At 37.7% G+C, this 12,441-nt stretch overlaps 2 protein-coding genes across 7 annotated transcripts in view; one reads left to right on the forward strand and one right to left on the reverse strand.

Annotated features, from left to right (window-relative positions):
* The window catches only part of LOC126285328 (uncharacterized), a 152,369-nt gene that overhangs the window by 31,923 nt on the left and 108,005 nt on the right, over positions 1-12,441 (forward strand). For all 6 annotated transcript variants that reach the window (XM_049984639.1, XM_049984643.1, XM_049984638.1 and 3 more), the window contains exons 2-3: positions 5,881-6,564; positions 11,391-11,443. In XM_049984639.1, the coding sequence (XP_049840596.1) occupies positions 5,899-6,564; positions 11,391-11,443 (719 nt within the window). In that variant the 5' untranslated portion in view covers positions 5,881-5,898. The remainder of the gene's footprint in view (positions 1-5,880; positions 6,565-11,390; positions 11,444-12,441) is intronic.
* On the reverse strand, positions 3,799-4,380 carry LOC126285076 (tigger transposable element-derived protein 2-like). Its single transcript, XM_049984399.1, has one exon. The coding sequence runs from the start codon at positions 4,378-4,380 to the stop codon at positions 3,799-3,801; it is 582 nt and encodes a 193-aa protein (XP_049840356.1).

The following is a 12,441-nucleotide window of genomic DNA, read 5'->3' on the forward strand; positions in this document are numbered from 1 at the left end:
CTTCTTGGTGGTAACGTAGCAGCTGCTGACCAGAGGCAGGCAGGCATGAGGAGTGGTTTCTTTGGATCTGATTCTCAGAGACTTTCGATGCAGTGGCAGGAGAAGGTGGTCATGTATGCATGAGTTGTGTCTGAACAATTGTGTGATTGTGTGTGTGCTCTCATTTTCGGACAAAAGCTATGGCTGAAAATTTGGTTGTGAGAGTGTGATTGTCTTTTCTACATGCCTGTCTGTCCTCAGCAATCATCTTTACAGTGAGTTGCTACTTATCCTCATTAGTATTAATTCTCAGAGTACTTGAATAAGTTATCTGTTGTATGGTTGATCACCGTGGTCTCATTTCATCAACATGCTGTCAGTGGCTTGTGAATAGTTGGGCACATGATTGGATTTCTGTGACAGGCCAAAACTGGAGGCTTTTTCTTTGGGCGTCTGTAATGGATTGGGCCTGCAGATCCAAAGCCATTCGGTTTCCACTATTGGCAGGCCCTACCCAGCAGATCTAGTCTCACTAACCTGCCCGCAATCCAGGTCTTTCTGTGTGTGACATTGCTGCAGACTTTCGTGGTTCCTTGGACCCAGGACTGTGGTGCGCCTCAGCAGGCCAGAGGCCATGGGCGAAGGATTTCATGAATTGCGACTGTCTCAGCACAAGTATGTTCTACAGTGTGGTGCTTTATAGACATTTTATTTGTTCTAGTACATTTTGGCACTTTAAAAGTAGTTAATCTACTAAAAAGTATGGGCGATAAGAAGAATAAAAGTGTTTCAGTCGCTGGCTAATGTGCGCTATGCACTCATATATTTCTCAAAAGAAAAATCACAAAATAAATGTAAAATAATAGATATACCACATTGGGTAATAACACACGATAATAAACTTGGTAGAACCAACATTTTATTGTTAGTCACAATTCTCTTAACAGGGCTAGTATTTTTTTGTTTTTTGTTTTTTTAATGTTATTTCTGTAATCAGTGAAGTTATTTTAAATCTATGTGGCGACTCCAAGGAAATGTGTATTTTTCACCAAATGTGTTTTGTTTTATTGAAATGAAATAAAATAAGTGGTCTTAGTGAAACACACATACCTTTTGGCTTGCTTTCTCCATCTAAAAACAGTTCATTACCAAAGATGTTGATGTTAGTACTGAAGATTTTTCCTCACATCAGCAAATGCCACCTGCTTGCAAGCTTTTTAGATATTTCCTCATTTGCACTATTGTTTCTTGTAGTGTAGCCACAGATTGTCAACTTATATCTTTAACTTACCCTTGAGATCTCAAAATTTGTCAGGGAAAAATTATAAAACTTGTCTGGAAATCAGAGAATTTTCTTGGGGAAACTTGTGGCAACCCTGGTGTATGTGTATGTAGTTACTTTGACCTGGGACTGTATCTCCTATGTGCTTCACATTTTTTGCTTGGCAATGTAGATTCAGTGAGCATTAAAAATTATTATTATAAATATAAGGTGCTTTCAGAATATGCCAGTTGCGCAATAATTGTATTTGTATTCAGTAAGTAATGCTTTACTTTTTTTTCTGAGAGCAGGTTAGTTTCATTTAGTATTCCAATACACCAAATGTTCCCCACTCTTTTTTTTTCTGCAAAACCCTGTTTTTCAACATAATCTTAGGCAATCCAGGAGCCTTATGCCACACTACTGGGAGGATATATGTACCCACAAGGCACTACTCTACTAGTCACTGTTTGAGCCAGTGTCTTGATGCATCAGTAACCTCCCCATCATCAGTGGAATGCATACTCCATTGGATCAAAGAGATGGAAGTTGGAAGGTGTGAGATCTGAGCTGTAGGCTGGATGAGGAAGAACTGTGCAGTGAATTTGTATGAGTTCCTCTCAGGTGCACAGACATGTGTGAGGCCATGCTTTGTCATGCAGTAGGGCTCCCCTCAGGTATGCAGACTTATGTGAGGCCTTGCTTTGTCATGGAGAAGAAGTTTGTTCGTATTTTTGCGACAAAGAACAATCCGAAGTCATTTCTTCAATTTCCCGAGGGTAGCACAGTACACTTCTGAGTTTCTCATTGCACAGTTAGGTAGGATATCAAACAGACATAAAACACAATAATATCTTCAAAGTTTCAAAAGACTGTCTCCATGACTTTATTGGCTGATGGTGCAACATTGAACTTTTCTTCTGAGAGTTGCAGCTTGTTTCCAATTCAATGAGATGAACCTATATTTCATTGCCTGTGAGGGTGTTTTACAAAAAAATTGTCACAATCAGCCTCGTAATGTGCAAGTAATTCCACACAGATGGTCCTTAATTTCTCTTTATGAGCTTGTGTTGAGCGGCGAGAAACCCAGTGGACACACCACTTTGAGTACCGCAACAGTTGGACAAGCATGTCAGCACTACCAACAGAGACATCCAGTTGAGCAGTGAGATGTTTGATAGTGATCCGTCGATCCTGTCAAAAATAAGAGCCTCTACATGTCCCAAAATTTCAGGAGTCATAGCTGTATCGGACTGGATTGCTTGCAGGAGATCAGACAGGTTTGTGCAGCCTTATTAGGATAATGACCCGTGTCTTCCCCACTGACTCACAGTGCTTTTGTTCACTGCCAGGTCTCCATAGACATTCTGCAAGTGGCTATGAATATCTGTGATGCTCTGGTTTTCTGCCAAAAGAAACTCAATGACAGCTCTCTGCTTGGAATGAGTCTTTGCTACAGGTGCTGTTTTGAGGGCTGTGTATAGGACTACCACCTATCAGAACTTCGTGAAAGTGTAGTTGCTGAAGCAGGAATATTCCCCAATGTCCCATAGTAAATTCTGCATTTTTTCAACCGAAATTGGCTGATAAAATAAAAGTGTTGCATTACTTATTGAATGCCCCTTGTATAATATCCTTACAAAGTTTTTGGATTTGGCTCTGTTGATACAAATCCAGTTGTTACATTCATACTAATCATTGATGAAAAGGAATGCCAAAGGCTACATGAAGTGTACATTTTGACTCTTTGCAAATTATTTAGCTATACTTCCTACATTAAAAAATACAGAAGGTAGGAATGGTAACTTCAAAACATCAGCAACCTCATTAAGAAAAAAATGTGAACTTTTAGTGTCCATACAGAAAAATGAATGAGCGGCAAATTGTCTGCTGATGTGTTGCACTTACCAGAGCTCGAAAATAACTCTAAGATCAGAACATTATGAACAGAAACTAATGATTTACTTCTTTTGGACTGGTAAGAGGAAACACAAGGTGGTTGTTCAGGGTATTCATATATTCAAAGTACGAACTTCTATAATATTCTCACACCATCATACTAGAGGTTTAGTGGCCTGCCCATCATCATCCTGGAGTTTTAGTGACCTGCCCCATCTCTTTTAACATTTCCAACTTAATCCCTTTTTCCTTATCAAGGAAGTAATTAAAGCTGGTGTAGTGTGTATACATTTATACATGTCTATCAGTAGTACTTATCATTTCAGTTCATGGAGATAACTGATGGCCAGGAGGTGCTGTTGTATCTGTGTTTCCACATTGTGTTATACAGCACAGTCCCGTTAATCCGAACATGAAAAATGTTAGTCTAAGTATGAAAAACTGTGCAGTAAACTGCTGTGCATACACACTATTTTAATTTATACAGTACAGTAAACATTATTAGAGAAAACATTAGGTTTAAGCAATGCATAACAATGAAAGAAAAGCTGTAAGACTTACTGAAATACAGCAGACATTTTGTCCGTACTTTCAAGATGAGTAAAACTCAAGTCATTGTTTTTTGGCATAATGAAGACGGTCTGTTATATGACACATAGTTACACCATCGTCTCATAAACAGTGGGCTGTTGCTCCAAATAACGTAGCATGAGGTCAAGGGCTTCTGCTGCGTCACTGTGTAGTATCATCTCTCCTTTGTCACTTTCATACTCATTGTCACTTCCATCACAGCAATCCACTTCTTCCTTGTCTTGAGTCACAGCAGCAACTAAATCAGCATCAGTAAGGTTCTCCAAGCATGCCCCATCCGCTGCCTTCCACTCATCTATGTCTCCTTCACTAGCTCCTTCACATCCAGATATTGTCTGTATCATTTGTAGTAGATTTTCCTCTTCGTTTGCAACTAGGTTGTCCTGAAATTCAAGAGATGTCCACAGTTTTCTCCATGATTTTCTCAGAGTATTTTCTAATATATTCTGCCATGCCTGAGCGGCCCAATAAACAACATCCTTCACATTGGTCTTTTCTATTGTGTCCACTAAAGGATTGCTGTCATCTTGGCTCATCCTTCTTAAATACTGTTTTCTGTAAATCAGTAGAATTGGTGTAACATTCGGCAGCAATAACTTCGCCGCAATTTCTCTATCACATAATTCCTCATTGCTGGGGTGAGATGGCATGTTATCAATCAAAAGGATTGCACGGGGAGACAAATGATTTTCCTTAGAAAACCATCAAATATAGGGAACAAACTGGCCGTGAAGTGATTCTTTGAACAGCTTACCGTCCATCGATGTTTCTTTCTGGTTGTGATAATATACGGGCAGGGACTTCAAGTTGCAGTTTTTAAAAGCTCTGGGCCTAGCAGATTTGGCGATCAGCATTAAAGGCAACTTGTAATTACCAGCAGCATTGCTGCACGCTAATAAAGTAACACAAACTTTGCACATTTTAAAACCAGGTGCATGGTCTTCTGTTTTTGATGACAGGATATTTGTTGGCAAAGCCCTAAAATTAAGGCCAGTCTCATCAGCATTATAAATTTGTTGGGGAGAATACTGTCCCCCTCTTATAATTTTTTCAAACTCACCCAAGTATTCCTTCGCTGCATCACGGTCAGAAGAAAGCTTCTCTCCAGTACGTGTTAGCTGACAGATTCCATGACGTTTTGCGAATCTCAATTCTTCTTCAAATGACAAATGGTTGTCTTACCAACACCCAGTTCTGTTGCCAGTTTAGGTACATTCTCACCATTGTTATATCTGTTTTAAAGCATTCAGTTTTTCTTTGAGAGTTAACATTGTATGTTTCCGTTCACTCATGAAGAAAATAACATGCACCACTACACCTGAACGAATACAGTACAACTGTTACGTGTGCCAACGATCGATAACTAACATAGCCAAGAGCTTTGCAAGCCAACTGGCAGTGCACTGACCTCAGACACTACAAAGGTCTCAACAATGCGCAACGACAAGGGCAGGGAGTGAGAGTGAGGCATTGTTCCCACATTTGTTCCCATTTGTTACCATGCTATACCTACTTATCTGCTTGGTATACTTTATTCTAGCTACTCCTCACTGTAATTCCAGCTAATCCAAATAAATCAGTAATCCGAACAAGGTCTGGTCCAAATTAGATCAGATTAACGGGACACTACTGTATATAGAAGGTTTTTGAACCTCTTGGGTGGTTGTGGGGAAGCAACATAATGTCTCTATGTAAAACAGTTTGTAAATTTTTTATCATGACAGCCAGCCATGCATAGTGCTGCTAGTCAGAAAGGTGTTTCCAAAAGCTAGCTGGGTCTCTGGAGGCAGGAATGAGGCAGGGGCATATTGGTGTAAGTTTGCAATGCATGTGAAATTAATGTAATATGAAATTTGCAATGTGTATTTCATTCTTAAATTATTACACAAAATTCTTGATGACATGATAACTTATTTGGCATTTCATTGTGTTTCTTGTCGTTAGAATATCGAGCTAAAGAAATATGGTTTGGGGCCCCCTGTTACATATTCTAAAATTCCATTTTATCATATTTACTGCAGTAAATTTTTAGATAAGACATATTGCCCTTTGGATGCTACATTTTATTATGCATAGTTCTTTTTTAACTATTTATATGTTTCTGTTAGACTATGTGTGTAATTTACATTTTGGTTTACTTTTCAATCCAGTCTGCAGATTCTGGGACAATGAGCAAGAACAGCAAGAAATCAAGGAAAAACAAGCAAAAGGCTGCTCCTGCTAGTGCAGAGCAGAGCTCGGAGTCAGGGAATTATAGTAAGATCAGTGGAAAATCTGAAAGGGTTCTAGAAGATGCATCAGGCCCCAATAAGAATAAAGACAATACAGACAAGCTGACGATGGAAGCTGCCGCTCCAGAACCTAAACCAGGAAGGATTCTAGAAGATGCATCAGGCCCGAGCAAGAATAAAGGCAATATAGACAAGCTGACAATGGAAGATGACCCTCCAGAACCTAAACCAGGAAGGATTCTAGAAGACGCATTAGACATGAGCAAGAATAAAGACCGCTCATCCGAGGTGTTACATGCAAATACAGACAAGCAGAAGATGGGAGCTGAACCTACAGAACCTAATCCAGAAGACCTTTCACAATTAAAGAACACATGCCGTGCTTTGAAATCAAATCTAAATACCATTACTAAGAAGTATCAAGAGGAAAAAAAAGAAAAGGAAATATTACTTAATGAAAACCAAGATTTAAAATCCAAATTGTGTTCTGCGGAAAGGGAATTGGAAGCTGCTAAAATGCAAATAGAAAAATTGAAAAATCAAGGAGCTCTTCCCCGAAAATCATGCGAGGCTCCCGAGCCAATGGATGATGAAACAGTTGAGGTATGGTACTTGATTTTACTTATAAAACAAGCAATATGTGGCAACTTAAAACTTAATGTCAAGCTGTACTGTAAATTCTTCATGTTTAATAAGAGCTGGTCCATAGTGGCTTAGTTCTTGCTATATTGTTTCCACATGAAAATAAATTTTATCGTTATCGAGTTTAATAAAAATAATATAGGCTCAAGTGAAAACTGTAGTCTTGTCATTGTCATTATTATTGTTGTTGCCCAAATAATTAATCTATCCCAACAGATACATATTTTTTGCATATAAATGTAAGCTTTTGTTACCGATGTTAATCTGATAAAAGTCTTCCAGGTGCACTGCCAGTTACTTAAATAGTAAAATGTCTGTCATTTTATCCACCTACAGCAATTGTTCTTTTAGTGTAGACAGTCTACACTCTCAGGGAGGCCACTGCACTATAATCAAAACATTGGTTATTTTAGCATTTTAAGTAATTTAAATGATGATATTTGCAATGTGGAGAAGAATTTTAGTGAAGGCTCACTGCCACCCACCCACCAGTCTCTGTGATTAGAATTTTTGCAGCTGTTCTTGTATAAGTACACGGGGATTATACAACCCGGTAGATCCGGGAAAAACACAGGAATTTTTTCATCGGGGAGAAAACCGGGAAAAACCCAGGATATTTTTAGAATTCAGGGAATTTTTTATTGTTTGAGTTTTCAGTTAAATTTTTGTAATTTTGACTGGTAAGAACCGATACCCTAACAAAGTATGTTACTGTATCCCGCTACTGCAGAATAATATTCAACAACAAAACATAAAGAAGAGAAAAAAATGAAAATAACTTAAATTGCAAAGGAATTGCACCATATACAATGACACACAGTGCTCATTCAAGTGCCTGCCAATTGAAAATGTGTCAAAGGCTTAGGAAGACTATGCAGTGCTTCATAACAACAAATTACCTCCAATGAGTGTGAAGTTCCCAACTGTTTACATTCGATTTGTTTTAGCAGTTCACACGGGCTCCTGCACTTGCGCAGTTGAGACACATTTGAGTAGTTGATTCTCCCACTTCTGGCTACAGAAATGTGGCTATTGGCTGTGCAAGCAGTCACAGCAAGCAGCTAGATGATACCGGGAAAAGGGGGCGCCAAATTCATATTCTTGAGGAAAAATTAACTTGTTTCACAAAGCGCTTAGCATCCAGGCATGTTTGTCTATAGATTGTTCATATGCTTTTGAAATGCTTCCCTGTTGGTTTTTGAACACATTTTAAGTTGATTTCTGAATGAATCATAAGGTGCCTTTTGAATGCATGCATAGTGTACGTGATGCCTCTGTCAGGAGAATCTTCGTCGTATCTAGAAATAAACTTTCCGCAGACAAAAGGGGGCGGGGCAATACGAGCTGATGGAGTAAAGCCGAACAGATGAATGCCAATCGCTGTCTGGTTATCTGGTTGATTGGGTTTGCGAATGATCAGCATTATTATAATTACTAGCGAAATCCATAGATTCAGACTACCAGAATGGAAATAAACGACTAACAGGAATAGCAGATGAGAAATATTACATATTATCTTCTCCGTGTATCCAAGAAAATGAAATTTTCACAGAAAATTTTTGGCCAGATCACTACACTAGTAAGGACCAGTTGTATAGACCCTGGCTAGCAGACGCGTAAGATCTATTTGGAAGTAATGTGGAAAACATGTTGTTCGAACACGTAATAACACCTAACTGGAAAATTATCACAGGATAACTAAAACTGTGATTCTGGCAGGGTTAGTGTAGTTAATCGACGAACAAATTTCGACAATGGCAGCAAAAGCTACGGAATTGGTGATAACAAGATTGTTAGAACAGGGAAGGAGAAGAAACGGGGACATCACAGAAATTATGGAAGAATAATATGATTCCAAATTTATATAAAAATTTCGTAATTCTACTTTTCATCTCATGCTTGAGAAGCTGTTGCAAATGAATGAAATGTGAAACTATTTCCTAACATAAAGCTTTTTGTTTGTGGAAGGCCTAATAGGCATTTGATATTGGTATTTCATGGATTATGTTCTATCGTGTTATAAAAATGGCCATTTGTGCCAAAACAGTCTCGTTTATTTGATGTGTTACAAAATTGCTGCGATATTAGAAAGGCCTAATTTGTTTTATGTAGCAGACAGTGCCAAAATAGACATAATCAGATCGGGAAACCACACCAATCTTGGGTATTATTTGTATTAACAGCTTTTTCAGTATTAGATAATGACATTTTGATTTTTCATGTAGCAAAACGTTTGGCGAACTTTGATGAGGTAATAGATTCTTTCGCAGAAAGGAAAGCACGCCATGTAAAGCTGTAGCAAGATTAAGAGAGAAAAAAGTACTAAGAGCTAAGGTTTGAAGAAATGTGTAATTTCTTGCTTATCTCTTGTCAGTATTGGTTTTATATATCCTATATTTAATTTTATATCACACAAAACAGCACGTTATTAACTAAAAGGCAATAAAGAGTTCAGATTTTCTGAAGAGTTCTTGTTCCCTTGATTACAAATAATGCCATCCGCTATTAATTGCGAGATTTTTTTTTAATAGGGCTAGACTGTCAAACCAGCCGACTGGGAATAGGAGAGGCACCACAAGACATTTCAATTTCCACTCGCCTGAATATAGTTTGGATGTGCGGTAGAAAAATGCTTTATAAAGGGGCGTGGCACTGCACTTTGGCATACTTAAGACAAAATAATATGTCTTACATTTACTCAAATACATATGTTTTATGTTTCAGACTTTTCAGAAAGATGTGCGCTACAATATGAACATGTTTTTGAAAATTCGTTTTTTTTTTTTTTTTTTTTTTTTTTTTTTTTTTTTTTTTTTTTTTGGGGGGGGGGGGGGCCTCTGGTTGCAAATGTTGTAAATTCGGGGCTGATGCACGGAGCAGTCGGAGTTATAGTGGGTAGTCTCCACATGACCCGTGTTTATATTTAGTGATTTTACTGTTTCCCTTTCGTTTACTCTCATGTCAAATGAAAACAAAATGGATATCTGTGGCCAGGAGCTATCAAGTGAATTAAAATACATTCACATAATTACGGACGGCTAAAATATAGTCATTAGTTTCAGATTTCATTTTATTTCCACCTTTTTGACAGTCAAGCATTAGTCGCCTTGCGGAACAATGAAGTTATTTTTGTCTGTCTTCTAAAGAAATTTGACCTTTGTTAACGTATTCCGCAGAGGCAGTCAATATATTTGAAACGAAATATTTAATTCCACGGTACTGGCTAATTTCAACTGTTCGCTGGTCCTCATTATCCTGTGGCTAAACATGCCTTAGTGCATGGCCAGCACATCTTGGCACAGTGTTACACTGTCCGGATTATCAGGATACTTCCCACTAACACCAACCTGTCAGAACTCCAGAGATGGGAACTTGCCCTTCAGTATATCCTCTCTTCTCATTACCCGCCAGGCCTCAACCTCTGCTAATTTCAAGTTGCCTCCGCTCATACCTCACCTGTCATTCAACAACATCTTTGCCTCTGTACTTCCGCCTCGACTGACATCTCTGCCCAAACTCTTTGCCTTTACAAATGTCTGCTTGTGTCTGTGTATGTGCGGATGGATATGTGTGTGTGTGTACGAGTGTATACCTCTCCTTTTTTCCCCCTAAGGTAAGTCTTCCCGCTCCCGGGATTGGAATGACTCCATACCCTCTCCCTTAAAACCCACATCCTTTCGTCTTTCCCTCTCCTTCCCTCTTTCCTGAAGAAGCAACAGTTGGTTGTGAAAGCTTGAATTTTGTGTGTATGTTTGTGTTTCTTTGTGTGTCTATCAACCTGCCAGCACTTTTGTTTAGTAAGTTACATCATCATTGTTTTTAGATACATTTTTCCCATGTGGAATGTTTCCCTCTATTATATCAATATGTGATATTAATTACCTTTCTTGAAAAATATATAAGTTAAGAATGTGAAACGTAAGGAGGTGACACGTATTACTAAAGATTTTGATTTTAATAAATATGCACAAGTGACAAGATCAGCCACAAGGTCAACACGAAGCAGTAAAAGAAGTGACCACATGGAAAATTAAATTGTTTTTACCATGTGAAGTTCTCTTCTCTATTCCAAACAGTTGATATTTATATTGAGGACAGGAACCATACAACTGTAGATATAACTTTTTCCATTGCTATAATAATGTGTATTTATTAGTTAACAAATATAGCAATTTTCAAGACATTGAAATTATGCCTGATGCACTAACTTACTTAAAATAAGAATATAGAAATAAATTATACAATATTGTGAAATTTACATGTATCAGTAACAAACTTGCTGCCAATCCATATTCTATGATTTGACACACATACCACTCTGATAATTGTGCCTTTCTTTATACATGGACTAAGCAAACAGCTTCGCATCATCTCTCATCCCAGGGTCTGGGTTAGGATCTCTGTCTCTTTTGGACAACCCTTTCCAGTCATGTGGTTTAAATTTCGTGACTATTTAGTGTCTATGGTTACCTATATTATACATTGCTGCCCCTATAGCCATTCCTAACTGCTGTCAAATGTAATTTTCATACTCTTTCGGTGGTAGTCCTAAACTATATATGATTTGTGTTTATTGTTTAAACATTGTCATTGAATGTTTCCTTCTTTCTCAATTTGATTGCTTGAGATGGAAGTATAAGGTACAACATCTATAGTTGATTGTAATTGATACCATGGTTGTAAAATTCACAGTTGCAAATGAAACGTTTCAATTTTCTTTATGTTCTTATTTCATTTTGATCATTTTTTTGAGACCATTGTTGTAGGAATTTGTTTGTACTTCACAGGATCATGCGAGTGAGCAACCAGACCAAAAAGGATCTTCAGATGGACTCATGCGGTATGTTGGAATACAGTCCCGTCTTTTCCCTGTTCAATCACTTGTAGCAGTTGATACAATTAGTTGTATATATAAAATATATAAAGAAATGCAGCTATAAGAGTCATGAAAAGGAGGCATTTATTAGACGAGGTATAAATAGTGTGTCCACTGTATCAAGGTTGTAACAGAGGGCTGTGATGTTTCAGCGCTTTAAATGAAAGTGGTTCAGTTAGAGTGGCTGTTTAGTGCTCTTCACAAAAATGCACTATCTTTTCTTATAACATCCACAATTTTTACAGGATTCCTAAAGCGTCCTATTTTTAAATTTCCTCCGTAATACATACTGCAATAAATCATAAAATGATTCAACATGATTGATTGTGAAAAGATCAGTACTTCTTGAGTTGTTCGACTCTCAAAAGCAGGAGAAAGAACATAACTTCATTTGTCAAAATAGCATACCTTCCTTATGTTAATATAAAGTCAGGACACCAGGACAAAACTTTTGCACCAAATACTGTTGGTTATACTGTGTTGTAGATTTGAGGAAATGGACAAAAGGCTACCAGAAATCTTTACCATTTGGTATTCCAATGGTATGGAGAGAACAAGAAAACCATATAAAATATTGGAATTTTTGTATGATGAACAGTGTGAAAGGAATTGTTCATCCAAACAACTGTTTATTCCCATACCTCAACTGCCCAATATTTTGGGATCTTCAACATCATTAGATCCTGATTATTACTCCACACTCACAAAAGAAGTGAATGACCTCATAAGTGGCATAAGTTGTCGGGTCTCGACTAAAGGAAAAGCATTTGCTTACCCTGTGCACAAAATTCTGCTGGATCAAGAGAATCAGAATTTCATGAATGTTTCACTAAAGAAGGCTCTCTTGTTTATTGTAAGAACATTGAAAGTGTTCACCAAGATACAGTGTTACATACAACATGAATGTATGGAGACTATTTATAGATTCTAACTAAAGAATGCTGAAGGCTGTACTTCCACAC

Source organism: Schistocerca gregaria, chromosome 8 (assembly GCF_023897955.1).
Source record: "Schistocerca gregaria isolate iqSchGreg1 chromosome 8, iqSchGreg1.2, whole genome shotgun sequence".
NCBI classification, from domain to species: Eukaryota; Metazoa; Arthropoda; class Insecta; order Orthoptera; family Acrididae; genus Schistocerca; species Schistocerca gregaria.

Bases quoted from the DNA above. Each gene is read 5' to 3' on its own strand.
- LOC126285076 (XM_049984399.1), bottom strand. From the start codon at position 4,380: ATGCCATCTCACCCCAGCAATGAGGAATTATGTGATAGAGAAATTGCG.